The following is a 21,829-nucleotide window of genomic DNA, read 5'->3' as shown; positions in this document are numbered from 1 at the left end:
AGAAACAGACTTTAAATTCAGAGAACAAACTGGTGGTTAACCGCCAGAGGGGAGATAGGTGCTGAATGAGTGAGATAATAAAAGGGATTAAAGAGTACACTTATCTTGATGAGAACTGAGAAATGTGTAGAATTGTTGAATCATTATATTATACATGTGAAATTAATATAACACCCTATGTTAATTATATTTTTTAAAAAAGTAGAGTAAGACCAAAAAAAAAAAAAAAAAAAATGGCCAGGCTGTGTTACAATTGCCAGTGGTCCTTGACTATTGCCTGTCCTCAGGGTCCTTCCATCCTTCTCCTACTCTGACTTTATGTTAATAAAGCTGATAGAGTATCATCGAAGTACGTAACCACTCTCTATCTTGTAAATTCAAATACTTCAAAACAGTATTTAAATTTAAACACAAAAGTTCAGAAAGTTTAAACACAATTTAGGTAGTTTAAATTTTGTTAGATTTCTGGACTCTCTAATTTTTAGTTAAAATTAAACTATCTAAATTGTGTTTAAACTTTCTGAACTTGGAATTTGTTCCAAGGTGTACCTCTTCAAAGTCTACAAATGTTTTCTTGTACAGATTTTAAAGGAAAACCAAACTTAAAAGATAGATATATAACTGCTAAGAATATAAACTTTCCTGTGCCAACTAATAACAACTTCCTTCTTCTAAAGTTCCTGAAAACATTATTTCCAGAGATTTGTATTTTCATTGGTCTTTTTTTTTTTTTTTTTTAAGTCTTTCACCTACTATTTAAAATGGGTCTTGGGGACAGAAAGAAGGATGTTCAGTTATATGGGTAAAACAAAAATTTCCTTTTTTTTTCTTAATTTTCTCATTGTCAAACATATCTTTAATATAGGTATATATGGTTTCTTGACCTCCATTTCTTCTCATGAAAGTGACCACTAGCTTGGATGTGGGGAAGATAGAGCTTGAACTAGCAATGCAACTATACTCTGCCTTCCCATATCATTTCCATGTCTGGCTGAAAGGTTGTTTGTGATGCTTTAACAAAAGGCAAACTTTCCATGGAATGATTGCTTAAGAGAGTTGGTAACAGAAATGACTTTAATAGACAATATTTAACATAAGGCAAGATATTCAGTGACTAAGAACACAGGATCTGGAGTTATACTGCTAGTGACTGAATTCTCACTCCTTCATCTGCCATTTATATCTGGGGCAAAGTTCTCAACTTCTGTATACTCCAGAGAGGATGTCATGATATCCACTTCATATCTACTCACAGCAGCGAGGAAAGGTTAGATAAATATAAGATCCTTAGAACAGTGCTTGGCACTAGATAAGAACTTAGTAAAAGTTGTTATTTTTAATGATGTAGTTGAGTGTGCTCTTCATCATTCTATACAACTTTAGAATTTTTATGAATTGTCAAAGAAGGCAGGGATATCAGCTGTGGTAGACCACCTGGCCACTGAAGTTCATGGTCAAGTCTTCAAGTTTATGAGCATGGAACTTTTATTTTCCTGACATTTCAATGGAAATTGAGTTTCAGTGGATAAACTCACACCACCTAAACTTACAAGGGACTATGCCCTGGTTCTGGAATCTCAATAAGCATCAAGTTAACTGAACATTTTTGTTAATGGGTCAGCAGCTTCTCTTTGTCGTTCGGTGCTTATGGGGGAGTTAAACTCAGTGAATATTGAGTTAGAGCAATAGGCAATAGCAGAACCGGTTTTCTAATCTGGGCAAGCAAACCCAGTTCCTTGTAAGAGTGGGTTATCTCCAGAGACTTGTTTTTCCTGGATGCTTTCATCAACCTCAGAATGTAACCCTTAACCCTCTGTCACCAACTGCCAAAACTGCTTGAACTTATTTCAGAAATGAAGCTTTCTGGGAATTTATTTTCCTGTCTTTCTCCCTCGTCACAGATAAATACAGATAAATGTCATGGTTTAATAAACATTAGTATAAATTGATAAACATATGCAAAACTATATAAATAATTATCAGCTTGCTTACCTGGATCTAAACAATTAATTCAGGTGATAAAGAAAACTAGAAACCATTTTATTTTAAATGTTTTCATTTTAACTTTTACACTTTTTTTAAAAAACAGATTTTAACTGATGTCTAGATGTTCTACTAAATGTTCATACCAGAGCAGTACAATTTGCTCTCTTCTGTTTATCTCTTTTCCTGTGTAATTGGTTCCTTGTGATCTGAGACCACTGATGTAGCAAGCACATTCCAATAGACATCAAAAACGCCTTTTATTTGCCCTTATCGGTACCATAAAAATCACTAAACTGTCATGATTTATGTGTTTTCACTGAGTTCAACTTTATAGTTTTGTATTCTTTTAGACCTGTGCTTAAGCAGTAGTCACTAGTCATGTATGGCCATTTAAATTTAAATTTATAATTAAAGTTAAATTAATTGGTTGGGTTTTTTTCTAATGTGCAAAAAGGGGAATCCAGTGGAAGTTTACAAGTAAGGGATTAGTGACATCTCATTTATATTTAAAACAAAAAGCATAAGATCATTCTAAAATTAACAACAAAAAATTAAGTGAAAAATTCCTCAGTCACATTATACTTCAAGTGCTCAAATGCCTCATGTGGCTTGTGACTGCTGTATTGGACAATGCAGAATCAGAACATTTCCATTGTTGAAGTTCTACTGGGCAGCACTATTCAAGACAATCTTGTTTCCTTCACAGAGATATAAAAATATCTTTGTAAGTCTATGGCTTCTCTAATTGAGCTTAAGATTTAAAATTTAGTCAGAATGCTTCCCCTTTATTTCACTCTTTCTATAAATAACTTTGGTTTATCATTTATTTTGTGTAGAGCGTGAAATTATAATTTCACAACCAGCTTGTTGGTGACTGACTGTGAGTTCCTCACAGGAAAGCAGATGGGATATGTAATTACAACACAGTATTATTTATTTAGTTGTGTGGCATTCTGTTATAGCTATCATTTTATTCTCAGCACCTTTTTTAATAAAAAATTACTATAATGCTGTAGGCTCTGTAGGAGAAACAAATGTCATGCCAAGTTTCTCCACTCTCTGCCAAAAATTGGTATTTCTCCCCTTTTAACAGCTCTTTAGATTGTGACTCTCACAGTTTGAATCTTCCCTTTAAGCTTCTTGTACCCCGTATCACCTTTTTCTTAATGATGACCAGAAGATATGGAAAAATACTGAAATGTTTTCTCAACCATTAAAGAAGGATTAAGGTATTTATGATAGTTTTAGTTTAAATATGTTTTTATGTACTCCTTTGACAATTGTAGTCATTGTGTGGAGATCATGACATATCCTTGTTTTAACATGGCATATTCGGGGACGCCTGGGTGGCTCAGCAGTGGAGTGTCTGCCTTTCATTCAGGGCATGATCCTGGAGTCCTGGGATCAAGTCCCATCGGGCACCCCGTATGGAGCCTACTTTTCCCTTTGTCTGTGTCTCTGCCTCTCTCTACTCTCATGAATAAAAAATTAAAATCTTTTAAAAAATCATGGCATATTCATTCGCAGGCTCCTAAAGGCAGATTTAAAAATATTGAAATACCAGAATAGCAAATGTCCTAGCTGGGGGAAACAGTCACTTAATAAGTAATAGTATAATTCAGATAGTAATAAGATCAATGAGGAAAAATAAAGTAGGATATAAAAGATGGAGAGTGATCAGGCTACTTTAAATAAAATCCATGTCAGGGCAAGCTTTCCCAGTGGGGTCACATTTAAGAAAGACAAATGGAATGAGGAAGTACACTCTGCAAATATCCGGAGAGAATACCCCAGTTAGTATGAGTGAGAAATGCCAAGAAAGTTTGTATGACTAGAAATTAGACAGCAGGGAGTAGGAGGTAGGTACCAAAGGTGGTGGGACAGTGATGATCATGTAGGGCCCTCTTGGCTATATTAAGGAGATTGGATATTTTTTGGAATGTGCAAAGAAAGGGAATCTAGTGGACGGCTACAAGTAGAAGATTAGCGACATGTCTATTTAAAATAAAAAGCATAAGATCATTCTAGCTACAATGTGAAAGAACAGTGATACCTGGAAGACCAGTTTGGAGGCTGTTACAGAGGAGCCATAAACTATGCAGCTAGGCCCAGGTGGTAACTATGGAGAAGGCAAGAAGTGGCCATAGTGGGGATCCATGTTGAGGGTAGAGTTGACAGGATGCTGATGGACTGCATGTGGGGTGTAAGGAGAAGAGGAGTGGGGAGATGTTTCAACATTCTTGGCTTGAGCAACTGAGTAAATGATGGTAAACATAAGACACATACACTAAAGAGATGATGCAATGTATTAAGTGCTGCCATAGGGAAGTTCAGAGGAATATAGCTGTGAAAAAACAAAACAAAACAACCCCCCCAAACAACAACAACAACCACCACCACCCCACCACCACCCCACCACCATCACCACCACCACCACCAAGGATTTTCAACACTGAAACTACCATGGAATAAAAAGCAATAAGAAATTTATCCAGAAGGATGGAGGCCTGATAATTAAAGCAAGCCTTAAGCTTCTACAGTTTCAAGTTCTGTTTATCATTTTAATTCTCTAGAAATGAGATAAAAATGTCAAAAATGATAAGTGACGTGGTGATCACTGATGATGATCTTAGAACTACTTTGGTGAACCTATGAGGATGAAAGTCAGTTTGGCAATGTGAGAGGGAGAAAATAGAGAAAAATCAATAGTTCTTAGGAGTTTTGACTGTGAAAGGGAAGGCAAGATAGGATAGCATCTGGAAGGTGATTAATATCTAGGGAAAGATTATTTTTGTTTTAAAATAAGAGACTTTTGAGAAGTCAGAGTTTAGAGAGGTGAAGGTGGCTGGCATGTGCATGGCAGAGTGCCAGAGAGGAGGGAAATACATAGAAAAATAGCACCAGAAATTTGGGTAATGGTCCCCTTGATTCCTTGAAGTCTAAGCCGCACAGGGTGAAACTCATGCTCATGACAAAGAACAGGCATGAACAACTATCAGGGAGCTGTAAGCTGAATAATTTTTAGACCCATACAGATCTGAAATACATTCTAATTTTGATCCAAAAGATTGGAGAGATCTTACTGAACATCTGGGGTATTAAATAGAGCCCCTGCAAGGTCATGCCTTAGTAGTAGTATGGCTAACCCAGCCCTAGAGCAAAGACTTCCCCAAACCTGCTATAATAATGCTTTAAAACAGGCCTTAAATAGATCAAACTGAACCATAAATAAAACTGTCTAGTAGAACAAAATTCGACATCCTTTAAGAGAAACTCGCCCTGCCCAAAGAGTCTGGACACTCAGCAACATAATTTTCACATGTTCAGTAGCCAATAAAAATAATTATTATATGCAAAGAAAAATGTGACCCATAATCAGAAGAAAACTCAGTTGATAAGCCAATAGAGGAGATAAATTGGATACTAAAAAAAAAAAAAAAAAATTTCAATTTTCCAAAAGAAGACAGGAAAAAGGAAACCAGGGACCAAATCAGAAAAAGAGAAAACAACTAACAGGATGGTCTACTAAAACCCAATCATAGGGATGCCTGGGTGGCTCAATGGTTGAGCATCTGCCTTTGGCTCAGGGCATGATCCCAGAGCGCTGGAATCAAGTCCTACATATCAGGCTCCCTCTTCCTCTGCCTATGTCTCTGCCTCTCTGTGTCTCTCATAAATAAATTTAAAAAGGGATGCCTGGGTGGCTCAGTGGTTGAGTGTCTGCCTTTGGTTTAAGGCATGATCCCAGATTCCTGGGATAGAGTCCCACCTCAGACTCCTTGCATGGAGCCTGCTTCTCCTCCCTCTGCCTGTGTGTCTCTGCCTCTCTTCCTGTTTCTCTAATGAATAAATAAAATATTTTTTAAAAAATTAATTTAAAAAATCTTTAAAAAAACAAACCCAGGCAGCCAGGGTGGCTCAATGGTTTAGCGCCACCTTCAGCCCTGGGTGTGATCCTGGAGACCCAGGATCAGGTCCCACTTCTAGCTCCCTGCATGGAGCCTGCTTCTCCCTCTGCCTGTGTCTCTGCCTCTCTCTCTCTTTCTCTCTCTCTCTCTCTCTCTCTGTGTCTCTCATGAATAAATAAAATCTTTTAAAAAACCCCAATCAGTAACTATATTAAATGTAAATGATTAAATATTCTAATTAAAAGCAAGAGATTGTCAAACTGAATAAAAAAACAAGACCCAAACTATAAGCTGTCTACAAGAAATCTACTATATTTTTAAAATATTTCATTTATTGATTGATGAGAGACACAAAGAAAGAGGCAGAAACATAGGCAGAGGGAGAAGCAGGCTCCATGCAGGGATACTGATATGGGACTCGATCCCAGGACTCTGGAATCATACCCTGAGCTGAAGACAGATGCTCAACCACTGAGCCACCCAGGCATCCCCAAGAAATCTACTTTAAATATAAAGATATGGATAGGCTAAAAGTAAAAATATGGAAAAAGAGATACAGAAATAATCATAAGAAAGATAGAGTGCCTATATTAATACTAGATGAATTATATAACAGGGCAAATAATATTACCAGAGAAAAAGAGATACATATCATCATAATAAAAAAGTTATTTGTAAGAGAAATAATGATCCTAAATGTTGTTCACCTAGTAACACTTGTCTAAAATACATGAAGGAAAAAGATATTAGTTGCCATAGCATCAGAAACAATGAAATATTTAGAAATAAGTTCAACAAAATAAATGCAATGCTTATATGCTGAAAACTATAAAACATTGCTAAGATAAATTAAGAAAGACAAATAAGTGAAGAGATATACTATGCTGGATACAGATACATTGCTGGTGGGAACACAAGATAGTAACACTACTTTGGAAAAAAAAAATTAAGGGCACCTGGGTGGCTGAATGGTTAAGCATCTGCCTTCAGCTCAGGTTGTGATCCTAGGGTCCTGGGACAGAGTCCTGCATCGGGCTCCCCACAGGGAGCCTGCTTCTCTCCTCTGCCTCTCTGTGTGTCTCTGTGAGTCTCTCATGAATAAATAAATAAAATCTTTTTAAAATTATTTTTTTGGTAAAGTTAAACATGCACTACCAGACAAGCCAGAAATTCTACCCCTAGGTATTTACTCAAGAGAAATGAAAACATATATCTACAAGAAGACTTATATGAAAATTCCCATTGCAGCTTTATTCATAATGGTCCCAAATGGAAACAACCCATAGGTCCATCAATTAATTGAATGGATAAACAAATTGTGTTGTATTCATACAATGAGATACTACTCCTCAGTAAAAAGGAATGAATCACCGATACATGGAACAATCTGGATGAATTTCATAAGCATTCTGCCAAATGAAAGGAGCCATACATAAAGGGTACCTATGTGATAATTTCATATTAAATAGTTGGAGTTAATCTATAGTGAAAGGATGCAGATCTGGTTGCCTAAAGTGGATATGGGAAAGAGAATCAACTGCAGAGAGATGGGAATGAATATTTTGCGGGTAGTGGAAAGTTCCACGTATCATTTGGAGTGGCTGGTTATGTGTACATATACATTTATTAAAACTCATCATATTTACACTTAGCTGCATTTTATTAAATCTAACTTGGCCCTCTGTAAAGTGGACTCAAAAGAGGTAATGAGAATAATTCAATTGTTAGAAGGAAGTTGACAACTCAAAAGAAAAAAGGGATGATTAATGGTATGACATAACTGGGAATGTGTTCTATGAAAATAGGGGTCTTGAATATCTTATTTAATGTGCTGTTCTTGGTGTAATACACTTATCCGGGGTTGAATGGGTGTTTATTGAATGAATGAGTGAGTTAAAAGTAAATGGGGGGTGCCTGGGTGGCTCAGAGAGTTGGGTGTCTGCCTTCAGCTTGGGTCATGATCCTGGGGTCCTGGGATGGAGTCCCACATGGGGCTCCCTGCTCAGCGAGAAGCCTGCTTCCCCCTCTCCCCCTGCCTTTCCTCCTGCTTGTGCTTGAGTTCAATCTTTCTCTCTCTCTCTCTCAAATAAATAAATAAAATCTTTTTTTAAAAATAAAGGTGGACAGGTTAAAAATCCAAAGCACACATTAGATATTAGGCTTAGTAGGAGATACATTTTCTTTAATGTTTCTTTAACAATTCTTTAATGTTCAATTCTTTAACAGAAGAATATGTGCAGAGACTCTTGTAAATATGTGAAGCTCTTGTGAACTTGTTGATCACGAATGTATAGTAATACTAATTTTCCAGTAGCTTAATATTCTCAGTAAGAATGTTTGGATGCTTGAGCACAAATGCAAAGAAAGAAAATTCTAGTGTTTGCTCATGGTTTGAGTATTCTCAAATTGATTTGATGAGAAGACAAAAAAGTTTATTTAGGGTTTGGCAGGAGTATTATTAAAATAATAGATCATTAAATTGAAGCAAGTTAAGAAGTGAAGAAACCAAAAAGCTTAAGTGGAAGTAGAGAGAGTGAATGGAGTGGGGACCACAGTGAGGATGAGGAATAGCTGTAGTGGGAGTAGCTGTAGTGGGAGTAGTTGAACCAGTGAAGCTTTATCTTTCACTATTTGCTTATTAGCTACCAAGAAATCTTCAAAGACTGAACACTATGGGTGCTGCAGGAAACCTATATGTGAGTAAGCAAAGAAAAAATGGTAGAGTATCAAAGATAATGACAGAAGACAAAGCTGAGAGATAGATGGATGTGTTGAGTCAGAGTCAGTAGAAGGGACATAGGACAATTTTAAAAAGTAAAGAGAATGCTTCTGCTTCTGACCAGGATGCAGTTGTAGTAGAGAGCAGTAGATCATTTCTCTCACTGTTACAACCATGAAAAGCAGATTGCTTTTAAAATATAATCTAAGAGCTATGGAAAGACAAATTTAAAAGACTGAAAATATCAAGGATTGGTAACGATGTAGAACAACTGGAATTCTTAAATTGTAAATTTAATGTAATTTGTATGTAATGTAAATTGATAAAACCACTTTAGAGAACTGTTCAACAGTATCTATGAAATGTAAACATGTACCTAGACTATGGCTCATCAAATCCATGCCTAGGTATATGACCAAGGGAAATGAAGGCATATATCCACAAAAAGACATGTAAGAATAGTCATTGCAGCTTTGTTCATGATAGCCTCCAGCTGAAAGAAAAGAACCCAAACTGGTATATGCATACAATGAAATAATATATAGCTATAGAAAGTATGACTTAGTGTGCAAAAATGTAAATGAAAAAAATGTGAATGAATCTCAGAGACATTGTGCTGTGCTAAACAAGGCAGATATGAAAGAAGTCATGTTCTGATTATGATTCTCTTTATAAAACGTTCAAGAATAGGAAAAACTGATGATTTTAAAAGTCAAGGATTATCTTTCTGGGGTTTTTCTTTTTGGAGGAGGGAGAAGCATGAGAGATATTCAGAGCCAATAGAAATATTCTATATCTTAGATAGATATGAATTTGTATTCTGTAAGGTCAAGTGGAAGAAGTATACATCAATATACAAAAAAGAGTAGATTTTGCTTTATAACCCAATCTGACAATCTTACTTAATGAGATCTCTTTGTCCTATTGATGTTTATTTTGATCATTGATATATTTGAATTTATTCCTACCATTTTAAGTTTAAGGTTTATTTTAAGATGTTTCTTTGCTATATTTTTATGTTGTACCTTTTTTATAAATATAAAAATTATAATATAATAATATAATAACATAATATTTAATATAATATAATTATATTATAATTATATATTATAATATATTATATATTATAATATAATTAATATTTATTATATATTATATAATATATAATTAATATATAATTAATTATAATTATAATCTTAAAATTATAAATATAAAATTATTCCCTTTTTCTGAATTGAGCAACTTTCATTTGTTACCCTTTCCTTTTGCTAATCTGGAACTTCTACTAATCTGTAGCCTATTAAACACATATTTAAACCTGCTTTTTATATCAATGTAAAAAATAAATTATAACTAGGCAATAATCTCATTCTGTTTACCTTTATGTGATCTTTGTTGAAAAAAATCAATAAAGAATTTTAATTCTAAGACATTATTTTTTCTCATAATGTGTCATCATTACTTCAGAAACACTTAAGAATTACATTATGATTCACAACATCAGTATCATTCAGCTTAACTATGTATTTTATTGTATTTATTCATCTACTAGTATCTTTTTATGTTTTATCTTCCTCAGTTTGGGCTGGAGCATTTGTCAATTAATTTGTTTATATAGTTAATATATCTGTTGAATTTATGAGTGCCTGATGGTTTTCAAGCCTCAGTCCCCAAATAGTTTCAGAAGGCCTCCCTTAAAATTTCTGTGGATTTCCAGGTCATGTGCTCTTCTGGTCAGTGTTGAAGCTAATGTCTTTGCCATTGCTTGGGCTCTGCTAGAGGCCATCTTTTCTCACAGGTTCATGTCACTGGAAACCCACAAGTATCACAGGCTTGGTGCATATGTCATACTTTTAATGAAGATTTATCTCCCCAGAAAGAGTCTAAAAGGCTTGAGAACAAATACCATGACTTTTGTAATTCTTAGGGTTTCTAGTATAGAGTTAGACATATGCAAACAGCAGCTTTAATGTGGATGTTAGATAATACTGTCCTAAAATCCAATAGCCATTTCCCGGCAAAGGGGAATTTTACCCTAGCTGTGCTCTTTTAGGTCATTGCTACTGCTATCTTCTCTGTCTTCTTCACTCTTCCAACCTCACACAATTGTGCTTCCTTACTCAGAGTAATCTGTCCCTCCATCTCAGCCTGAAACTGAAAACTAATTTTCATTATATTCCCAGACACAATAAGATGTCCATTTAGGAAGGGCCAACACAAAGAGCCAGCTAAAGCTTTGAAATTTGTTTTTCCCCTTTACCTCTTTAACATAAGGAGAGCACCTTCCTTCACCAGTCTCTGGAACTGGAAGAAAAATAGTGTAATAATTTGTTTTCTCTTTGACCAAAGAAAACCATGGATTTGTTATTGTGCATTTTGGCTACCCATGAATTCCCGAAGATCTCTTAACAAGATGGAGTCTTCCTAGAGCTCTATACTTTTTCTTTATACTGTATTACCATTTGTCCTCTTTCAGATTTTATCCATTTTACATTTTGTTATATGCGGTTTTTTGTTGCTTTTTAGTTATTTAACATTATATAATGTTTGCTTTCTCAGAAAGAATAGTGGTTAGAAGCAGGTACTGATTGTTAAGACTGCCAGAGCATCTAATATATACAGGTACTCAAGGATTCTTACATATCAACTAAGAATTATGCTAGTATCTGTTATTTAATAGTCATCTGACAATGTGCTAAGTGCTTTAAATATATGATCTCTAATCCTTTCCTTGATCCTTTGAGGGGAATAAGTATCATTATACCTAGTATACAGAAAAGGAAACTGAAATTCTATCTGCTTAATTAACTTGTTTGATTCCACATAGCTAAGTTGAGAGACTAGATCTGTCAGGATTCCAAAATGCTTTGCTCTTCCTGCCATTACCCCAGGAATTCCAAAGCCACTAGTTTTGGCAACTATATATCAGTAATGTTTTTTAAATAAAAACTTTACAATGCACTTAGTGGGCAGTGACCACATCCTTTTTGTATGGTTATGCTCTCTTCAAGTTTCTAGACACCCTTCATTTTTTATGTGATTTTTAAAGCCTATATGTGAACCTAACATTTTTCTCTCTACATTTCAGTTTGATCCATTAACGATTGAAAGTAAAAAAGTAGCAACTGTGGTGTTAATGCTTAATTCCCCAGAAGAAGAAATTTTGGCTAAAGCATGTGAAGCCATTTATAGATTTGCCTTAAAAGGTTTGTTTTTTTCAGTTTATTTTTCTATTTCATTAGTTTCTTAAAATATTTACTACATAAAAAAAATATTTACTACATAATGGGCACTTTCTCCTTAGTTTTTAATTCACTTCTTGTCAGATAAATTCTTTCAGACAACCAGAATATCATTTAATGCATTACCTGAAAGTAATATATCTCCCTAAGTGACTATCTTAATCTTAAGGAGTAATTTAGTCACTGCATAGAATAGTCATGTTGAAGGTTTTATTGTAGTTTAAAAAATTGTAAGTCACAGGAGCTGAAAGAGCTCCCAGTGGTTAAAGCTGGAACAATTTGAGCAACAAAATAAAGTAGCATTGGATTATGACCCAAAATATAAATATTTATGAGCCTATGCTGATATAAATAAATAATTGAATAAGTAAATAAATGTGGGAGAAAATACAAATCTCCTGTGCAGAAGAATTCCAATAATTTATGTGCTCTGCCCTCAAGGAAGCAAAATATAACTTTTCACTCTTTAGATATTGACTTTGCATAGTGACTTCTTTTCAAAGATTATAATATGGAAATGGGGGGGCAGTTAGTTTTATGGTAGAGGAACCTGACAAACACTACCTCAGTCAAGTGATCAAAATCAGCATTAAAGTGATAGGTCATGTTGGTAATATGTCAACTTGACATGATATAATGAAAATGGAACTTCTGTTATTTTTCCCCAAAACTTATAACCCTGGAATCAGACAAGTTCCAAGTCAGGGAGAGTCTACAAATACCTAATCAGTACTCCTCAAAACTCCTTGCAGCAATCAAACACAAGAGAAGTCTGAGAAACTCTCGTAAGAAAGAGGAACTGAGGATATATGGTGACTAAATATCATAGGGAACCCTGCATAGGATCCTGGAACAGAGAAGGAACATTAGGCTAAAAGCAAGGAACTCTGAATAAACATGGACTTTAATTAACAATAACATATCAGTATTGGTTTATTAATTATAACACATATACCTACTAATGTTAAATGTTAATAAAGGGAAAATGGGTATGGGATATGTGGTAACTGTACTATCCTTGCAATTTTTCTGTAAAACTAAAACTGTTGTAAAAAATAAAGTTTATTAAACACTGTACATGTTACAGGTTAGATTCTATTGCAAGGTTTATTCACAGAGGATTTATAAACATAAATGACAACTTTAGGTCATTCAAGTGGTGATGAAATTAGACTTTTATTATACTGTGTAACATTTTAATTGAGAATACTTGAAGAGTTTAGTGTAATTGGGTATTAGCAAAACCTTTAAACTAAGAAGGAAGCAATTTGATTTTTAAAGAAATGATACTTTAAACATTGTTTTGGTATTTGTATGAGAGAACAACAAATCATTTAAGTAGCAAATGGTGGAATACTCACCTTGCTATGTCACTGTAGTCATCATTCGGAATCCAGATAAAAACCAGAACCATTGCTTCTGGCAGGTATGGTTCATGAGTAATTGTGTAGAATTCTGGGCCCAAGTTCAGGAAGACATTGGATCATGCAGTTATGGCAACATGAGTCTCACTCAACCATACAGAGTCATCAAATGCTGACCCCTTTTATATGACAGGAGGTAAAGAAATAGCAAGGCATGTATTTTATGTTAAATCAATACAGAAATTATTGTAAATCTGTTGTTTTATACTAACAATATTTTCTGACTATTTTTTAAAAGGTAAACGATGGGACATTATCTTTTGGCCATAATGGAGTGAGGGGTCAAGTTTACCTTCTTGATTGAAACAACAAAGAAAACCAAAATATATGAAATAACAGTTGGCAAAACACCAAATGTTAGGCAATGAAGGACAATGACCATTGAGAGATAGAAAACGAAGGAAATAAACTCTATGATTACCCCAGCTTATTGATTTCAGAGAATTTCCAGGCCACATCACAGGAAGGGGTAACCTATACAGAACCTGGTAAACTCTGAGAGACAAAGCCAGCAAGAGTTTTCAGGACAGTAATAGGGAGGAAAGAGTTGCACAGAAAGAAAACTCAGGAGATTGATAAATGGTTTGACTCAGGTGTTCAGCTGAGTACTGATCAGGATGGACATCTATGGGAACTACTTGAAGTTAGACAAAGCACCTAAGAGGATCAGAGTTAACAGTGCCTGTTAACAGAGGCACAAGTAGTGCCTGTTTCCATCAGCCCAACTGAATCTTCAGGAAACCCTCAAGATTCATGGAGAATTGTATAGAATACACAGAAAAGTCTTGCTCCAATAGTTAGAAAGAATTAGCGCTAGATCAACCTCTGCTCTAGTACTACCTAATAAATATTTAAAAAGCAAGACCTAACGTAAACAAATTGTTTCCAGATATTTGTGTCCCAAAACAAATTTGAAGAATGCAAAAATACCCATTTACCAACTAGGTAAAATTCACAATGTCTGGCATCCAATAAAAATTATCAGACATAAAAAGAAGCAGGAAGATACAACCCATAATGAGGATATAAATCATCAGTAAATAGAAACTACACAATGTATGTATAGTGGAGTCTTTGAAAAAGAAGAGAGAGGGACAGAAAAAGTATTAGAAGAAATAATGGTTCTGAATTCCCCCAATTTGATGAAAACTCTAAGCTTCCAGATCCAGAAGCTCATAAAAACCCAAGCACAATGAATATGAAGACAATTACACCAAGGTACAACAAAATCAAATTGCTTAAAAAGAGTGATAAAGACAAAATATTAAAAGCAGCTAGAGAAAAAGCACATTACATTCAGAGGAACAAAAATAAGGATGACAATAGATTTACCATCACAAATGATGCAAGCAAGAAGTCAGTGGAGTAACAGGTTTAAAGTACTGAAAAAAACAGAACAAAACTTTAAACCTAGAATTTTATTCCCAGCAAAAATATCTTTCAAAAAATGTAAATGAAATAATGTCTCTTTCAGACACTCAAAAGCTGAAGTAGTTTCTTGCAAGCAGACCCACGCTACTAATTATACTAAAGTAGGTCCTTCAGGAAGAAGGAAAATGACACCAGATGGAAATGTGGATCTACACAAAATAATAAAGATAGAACACTAGAAATGGTAACACATAAAGATTTTTCTCATCATTTAAATCACTTAAAAATCAAGCTGGTTATTTTAAACAAAAATAATCATATACTGTAAAGAAACACTTGTAAAAGTAGGATATATGACAACAATAAAATGAAGGTAGAAAGGGGAAAAATGAAAGTATACTATTTTAAGGTTCTTGCACTATATGAGAAGTAGTATATCACCACTTGAAAGTAGACTATGATAGGGATGTATGCTACAGACTCTAATACAACCACTAAAATAACAGGGTAGTGTCAAATAAGTAAAAAAAAAAGGAAATGAAATTATAAAAATAATATTCAATTCATACAAAGAAGAGATGAAGAAAAAGAAAACAAATAATGAGACACACAAAAAACAAATAACAAGATGGTAGATTTAAACCTAATGATATCAATAATCAAACTAAATGTAAGTGGTCTGAGTACTTCAATTAACAGGGAGATGGTGTTATATTCATTAAAATGCAAGACCAAACTACATACTGCCTCCAAGAAATGCACTTAGAATATAATGATGCAAATAACTTGAAAGTAAAAGGATAAAAAATGATATCCTATATTAGCACTAATCAAAAGAAAACTGAAGTGCCTCTATTAATATCAGAAGAATAAAAGAGCAGTATCAGATAAAAAAAACCCCTCATTTTATAATAATAAAAGAGTCAATTAAGAAGCTATGAAAAATAAAAGATGAAAAGAGAGAGGGAGGCAAACCATAAGAGACTCTTAACTATAGGGAACAAACAGGGTTGCTGCAGGGGATGTGTGTGGGGGGATGCGGTAATTGAGTGATGGGCATTAAGGAGGGCACTTGATGTAGTGAGTACTGGGTGTTGTATGCAACTGATTAATCACTAAATTCTACCCCTGAAAAAAAAAAATAAGTTCTACCCCTGAAACTAATATTACAGTATGTAACTAAATTGAATTTAAATAAAAGAAAAAAAGAAGCTATGAAAAAACAGTCATGTAGTTAATGTCAAGACTTCAAAGAACATAAAATTAAAAATATAGGGAGAAATAAACATCCACAAATATAGCTGAGGATTTTTATAACCTTCTATTAATAAATGAAAGAACAAATGGATGGCAAATCTATAAGGATATAAAATATTTGAATAGCAGTATAAATGAATTTAACCTAATTAATATTTATAGAACACTCTAAGCAGAGTAACATTCTTTTCAAATACCCACACAGGATATTTATCAAAATAGGTGATATTCTGAGCCATACACAAACCTTAATAAATTTAAAAGAATTCCAATCATATAAAATATACGTCATACCACAATAGAATCATAAGTTAAAAATCAACACAAAAGACTTTGGACAATCATTAGGAAGTAAACTACACACTTTTAAATCATCTGTCAGTGAAAGAATTCAAAAGGAAAATGCAAATTGAAAATGAAAACATAGCATATAAAATTTGTGGGATGCTACTAAAAAAGTATTTGGGTTAGCCGAAAGATTTTTAGATATGACACTAACACATAATCCGCAAGAGGACAATTGATTGGATTTTATCAAATTTATCCTAAACACACACCTCACCAAAAAAGATACAGAGATGGCAAATAAGTTATGCGAAAAGAATGTTATCAGGAAATTGCAAATTAAAGCAATAATGAAATACCCCTACACACCTATTAGAACTGCGAAATTTCTAAATAGTGACAACATAAAATGCTGTGAAAGATGTGGAGCAACAGGAACTCTCATTCATTGCTAGTGGGGATCCAAAACAGTACAAGTACTTTAGAAGATGATTTGGTAGTCTCTTAGAAAGCTAAACGTAATCTTATGCATTTCTCAGAACCCATAGAATTGTATAACATGTATAGTGAACCGAATGTAGATTATCAACTCTAGTTAATAGTAGTGTATCATTATTGGTTCATCAATTGTAACAAATGTACTACACTAATGCATGATATTGATAGTAAGAGAAATGGGGGGGGGAGGGAGACAGAGTATATGAGAACTCTGTATTTTTTGCTCCTTTAAAAAATTTTTTTGAAGATTTTATTTGTTTATTTAACAGAGAGAGCACAAGTAGGGGAAATGGCAGAGGGAGAGGGAGAGGGAGAAGCAGACTTCCTGCTGAGCAGGGAGCCTAATGCAGGACTCTGTTCTAGAACCCCAAGATCATGACCAAAGGCAGATGCTTAACCAACTGAGCCATCCAGATGTCCATTTTGTTCATTTTTTTTTAAAAAATGTATTCATTTAAGAGAGAGCAAGCATGAGCAGAGGCAGGGAGAAGGGCAGAGGGAGAGGAAAAGAGAGTGTTCTCAAGCAGACACCCATTGAGCTGGTAGCCCAACACAGAGCTCAATGCTAGCACCCTGAGATCATGACATGAGATGAAATCCAGAGTTAGCTGCTTAACCAAATGAGCTACCCAGACACCCTTGTTCATTTTTTTAATAAACCTAAAACTACTAAAAAAAAAAAGTCTACTAACTTTTTTAAAAGGTATGCTATATAGACCACAAGAAAATTTTGTAAATCATATATCTGATAAAGGATTTGGGTCCAAAATATATAAAGAACTCTCAAAACTCAATAATAAACTAAATTTAAAAATACATATGAACAAGAGATTTGAATAGACACTTCACCATAGAAATAAATGAATGGCAAAAAGGTACCTTTTGCTCAGCATCATTAGTTGTGAGGGAAATGCAAATTAAAACCATGATGAGATACCCTCCAGGATTACTATCATCAGAAAGATGGACAGAAGTGTTGGCTAGGATGAGGAGAAATTAGAACCCTCATACATTGCTGATGAGGATGTAAAATGGTGCATTCACTTGAACAGTTTGGCAGTTTCTTGAAGTCAAATGTGCACCACCCATAGATCCAGCCAAATTGTGGTATATCCGTATAATGTAATAGTATGTAACAATAAATAGGATGAACTATGATATATGCTACAACATGAATTAATCTCAAAATAATTAGAGTGAGAAAAACCAGGCAATAACGAATTCATACTGCATGATTATATAAAGTTCTGGGACATATGCAAAATAATGTGTACTAACAGGAGGAAGAGATCACAAAGTGTCAAGAGGGCACTTTTGGGAGTATTAGATATATTCTTCATCTTAATGGTGGGGTTTGATTTCACAGGTTAAAACTTACCAAATGGGGGATCCCTGGGTTGCGCAGCGGTTTGGCGCCTGCCTTTGGCCCAGGGTGCGATCCCGGAGACCCGGGATCGAATCCCACATCGGGCTCCCGGTGCATGGAGCCTGCTTCTCCCTCTGCCTGTGTCTCTGCCTCTCTCTCTCTCTGTAACTATCATAAATAAATGAAAATTTAAAAAAATATTGAAAAAATAATAATAAAACTTACCAAATGGAAAAAAAAACCTTACCAAATGGTTCTCTTTAAATATATACAGTATTGTATGTCAATGATCTCATTAAAGCTGTTATAGAATAAAAATAGATGTTAAAGATGACACATGTTGTTAATTTTGCAAGTACTCTTCTTCTGGTCATAAAATTATATATAGCATATTTAAAAACAGTAAGAAGCAATATGTTTTAATGAAGAAATAATTCAAGTTCTGTAAGACTCAGAAAGAAAATTTAAAGACAAACTTAATTTTTATAACAATCTGATATATAAAATATTTTTATTTAAGCATAAGTATCTTAAAATTTATCTTAAATTAAGATGCATTTGACAAAATATTTTCATCTAAGAAATTAAGCTTTAAATTTCCATAAAATGCAAATATTGGAAGATTTGAAAAGAAGTGTCCAAGAGTCAACAATGCATATTTCAACATGTTTTTATCAGGCGACAAATTTAACCTATTTAAATATAGGGCAATTCCATGGGCTGTAGGAAGTATCATCTGTGTCTTATCAGAATATGGACCTATAACTTAAAATATAAAATACTGTAATTTTATGAGAAAACTTAGGCAAGGAAAATTAAAATAACTTTATTATATTCTCAAATTAATCTTGAAAGCAAAATCTGTATTTTTGTAGACTTCCTATGAAATTAAAAAGCTGAAATTAATCAGGACCTAAACATTGTTCCTGACTTTGTAGAATGATATCCCACTTATCAAGGTAATGGATAAACTGCTTCTGCAGCTAAGCCAGACTCTGGTTCCGGGGCTTCTTGCCACAGCTAAGGAGTTCCCAGTGACCCTGGCGGCTCCCTTCTGTGTGTGCATCCCCATGACAGCTGCAGGCACATCTTGCAGGACAAAATAGAAGCTGTGACACCGTTGTGTGAAAAATGAGCACCCTGAACTCACTCCCCCATCCCACTTTAACTCAAAATGGGACTGTGTATGTTAATTAAGTCTTATGATTAATTATGCCAATACATGACTGACACTATGCTAGGCACTGAGGATATGAGAGAATAGAACAAAAAGGTGTCCATTCTCAGGGAAAATTAAGTTAGAATGGAACAGGCAAACCAAGCAAGGAGATGGCTAAGTGGTATGAGGAGTAGACTACAGAAAGATAAGAAAGGCCCGGATGTAGTGACGACATTAGATAAGGTGGTCAGGGGAGACCCCTCTGAGAGGTGCAGTACTGCATGAGCTAAGAACAATGACAAGAGGAAGCCAGCTTTGCCAGTATCAGGAGACAGAGAACAGCAAATGTTCAGGCTACCTGTGCTCTAAAGTTCATTCCGACAGAAATATACATGGAAGCAAAGAGAATGTGAAAGGCAAATGGTGAATAAGAAATTAAAATGACACAAGGAAGAGTTTTGATGAGATTGATGATATCCATGCCTGATTTTATTTTACCTATGATATCAGGTGAAGAAAATAAAGCTACCCTCCTTGAACTTGGAGCTGTGGAACCCTTAACTAAACTGCTCACCCATGAAGATAAAATTGTAAGAAGAAATGCTACTATGATACTTGGAATCCTAGCTTCTAATAGTAGGTTAACAAATTTTTAAAATAATCTAATTCATGTCATACGTTATCTTTTTTAAAAAATTTAATGGATTTGTTTGAATTTTATTTGAACTGACTTGAATGGTAACAAAAAGTCAAATATGCATGATACAACAGATGAATGATTTCATATTTTAAGAGTTTTTTTTAAAAAAGATTTATTCATTTATTTTAGAGAGAGAGCACAAGTGGGGGAGCGGGGAGGGGTAGAAGGAGACTGAGAGAGAGAGACAGAGAGAGAGAGAGAGAGAGAGAGGAGAGAGAGGCAAAGAAGCAGACTACCTCCTGAGTGCAGAGTCAGATGTGGGACTTGATCCCAAGATCCTGAAATCATGACCTGAGCCAAAACCAAGAGCCAGAATTATTTAACCAACTGAGCCACCCAGGCGCCCCGAGAGATATTTTTAAAATATAAAAACATGTGCAAATATACCTGTGCAAAAACTATCAAAATTGGTGATGTAGTATGTTCCAGTCTAACAAGTTGTCTTTTAAAATTAAAATTGTTTTTTTTTCCTTGAGTTAGTATAATGTAATTTGTCTGTCTATATGTAAGTTACCCTTCATATGTATGACATAGTGAAAGGAGCCCAGTGTAAAGAATCTTGATACATTTGTTTTTTTTTTGAAACTGTAAAATATATTTTGCCAAAAATAATTTTAGACATGTATTTCTTTTTTAAATCAGACGCATTACTTGGTTGAATATTTTCATATATTTAATATGGTGGAATAATAGTATAAGTTAAAACATGCTATTATGTCTGTTAGAATATCAGTTTGACCAAAACCATGCCAGAAAAGGCAATCCCTGATGAATGAACGGGATGTATTTTCCATTTGAAAGTCATTTTCATATTATAATGGTAGGTTTTGGAGTCAGCCAACAAAAGCCTTCTAATTTTATAATAAAAAATGACATCCTTGGTAGAGACTGGATTCTAACATGAAACTCAGGCAGCTAGGAATAAACGTGTCTCTTTCATGGCATGTGGCTAAAATGATCATATTTCTCTCCCTCTCACCAGTCTCAGAAAAAAAAAAAAAAAAAAAAGCAAAAAGCACAGTTTCCTCCCTCTTCTTCCTGCTCCTCCTACCTCACTTTCCTAAAAAATGTGTGAGACAGGACTGGGGTGGGGATGGGCTCCTTATTCTGTGGTGTCCAGCGGGGACTGTGACATTAGTCAGAGACAGGAAGATGGGAAGGGGAAGGAGAGTTTTCCCTGGCATCTGTGTCATTTCAACCTCAGCTGCAGAGTCTGCACGGGCGGCACCTGCCATGTTGGGGGGCAGATGGGGCTCCATCCGGGCTGTAGTGGAAGAGGTTCCAGAAGCAACTGCACGAGCTCTAATGGTGGCTGTTGAGTAAGGCGAGGGCTCTAGGAGTATTTCTGGGGATGGCTGCAGGAGGAGGACAGTTAATAGGGAGAGGATGTTGCACCAACCCAGATTAGGAAAACACCTACACAGCATTTGCAGTGTGCCAGGCACTGTTCTATATGCTATTTGTCTATTCAGTCATTTAATGAGGTGGGTGCTATTATCGTTCCTTTTACATACAAGACAACTGAGATACAGAGCAGCTAAATTAGGAAGTCATCATCTGTACTGTGGAATCTTCATAAATTTATCTCAGGGGCTACCTGTGTACTAATTCTGCCATAATGAATGAGCCATGTGAATATATTTATAACCTAAAAAGGGAAAATTAAAAATTTTCTTATGTTATATTCTGTTTACACACCACAGAATTTGAGAACCAGTGGTACTTTGTGACATGTCTTGTGCAATTCCTCGTTTTAAAAATAGGAATGAGCTCTGAAGGGATTAGGTTCCTGGCGCAATCATGCAGGTGGTTAATAGAAGAGATGAGATCAGAGCTAGAATTAGAACTGTACTCTCTGGCTCATAGTGTAGTAGTAGGCTTTCTATCCATCTGATCTTCTCCAATCCTTGACAT

At 34.9% G+C, this 21,829-nt stretch overlaps 1 protein-coding gene across 19 annotated transcripts in view; it reads left to right on the top strand.

Moving 5' to 3' along the window:
* Window positions 1-21,829, top strand: part of ARMC3 (armadillo repeat containing 3) — a 100,560-nt gene that overhangs the window by 6,684 nt on the left and 72,047 nt on the right. For 8 of the 19 annotated variants that reach the window (XM_038529803.1, XM_038529819.1, XM_038529818.1 and 5 more), the window contains 3 exons: window positions 8,537-8,590; window positions 11,702-11,819; window positions 19,726-19,851. The exons of 1 other annotated variant lie outside the window; for it this stretch is intronic. In XM_038529803.1, coding sequence (XP_038385731.1) covers window positions 8,537-8,590; window positions 11,702-11,819; window positions 19,726-19,851 — 298 coding nt within the window. Of the gene's footprint in view, window positions 1-3,126; window positions 3,216-8,536; window positions 8,591-11,172; window positions 11,236-11,701; window positions 11,820-19,725; window positions 19,852-21,829 lie in introns of those variants that run through there. 10 more of the 19 variants (XM_038529806.1, XM_038529807.1, XM_038529809.1 and 7 more) reach the window with 8 other exon arrangements.

Source organism: Canis lupus, chromosome 2 (assembly GCF_011100685.1).
Source record: "Canis lupus familiaris isolate Mischka breed German Shepherd chromosome 2, alternate assembly UU_Cfam_GSD_1.0, whole genome shotgun sequence".
Lineage (NCBI taxonomy): Eukaryota > Metazoa > Chordata > Mammalia > Carnivora > Canidae > Canis > Canis lupus.
The sequence above is the reverse complement of the archived record's forward strand: the minus strand, read 5'-3'. Positions and strand labels throughout refer to the sequence as shown.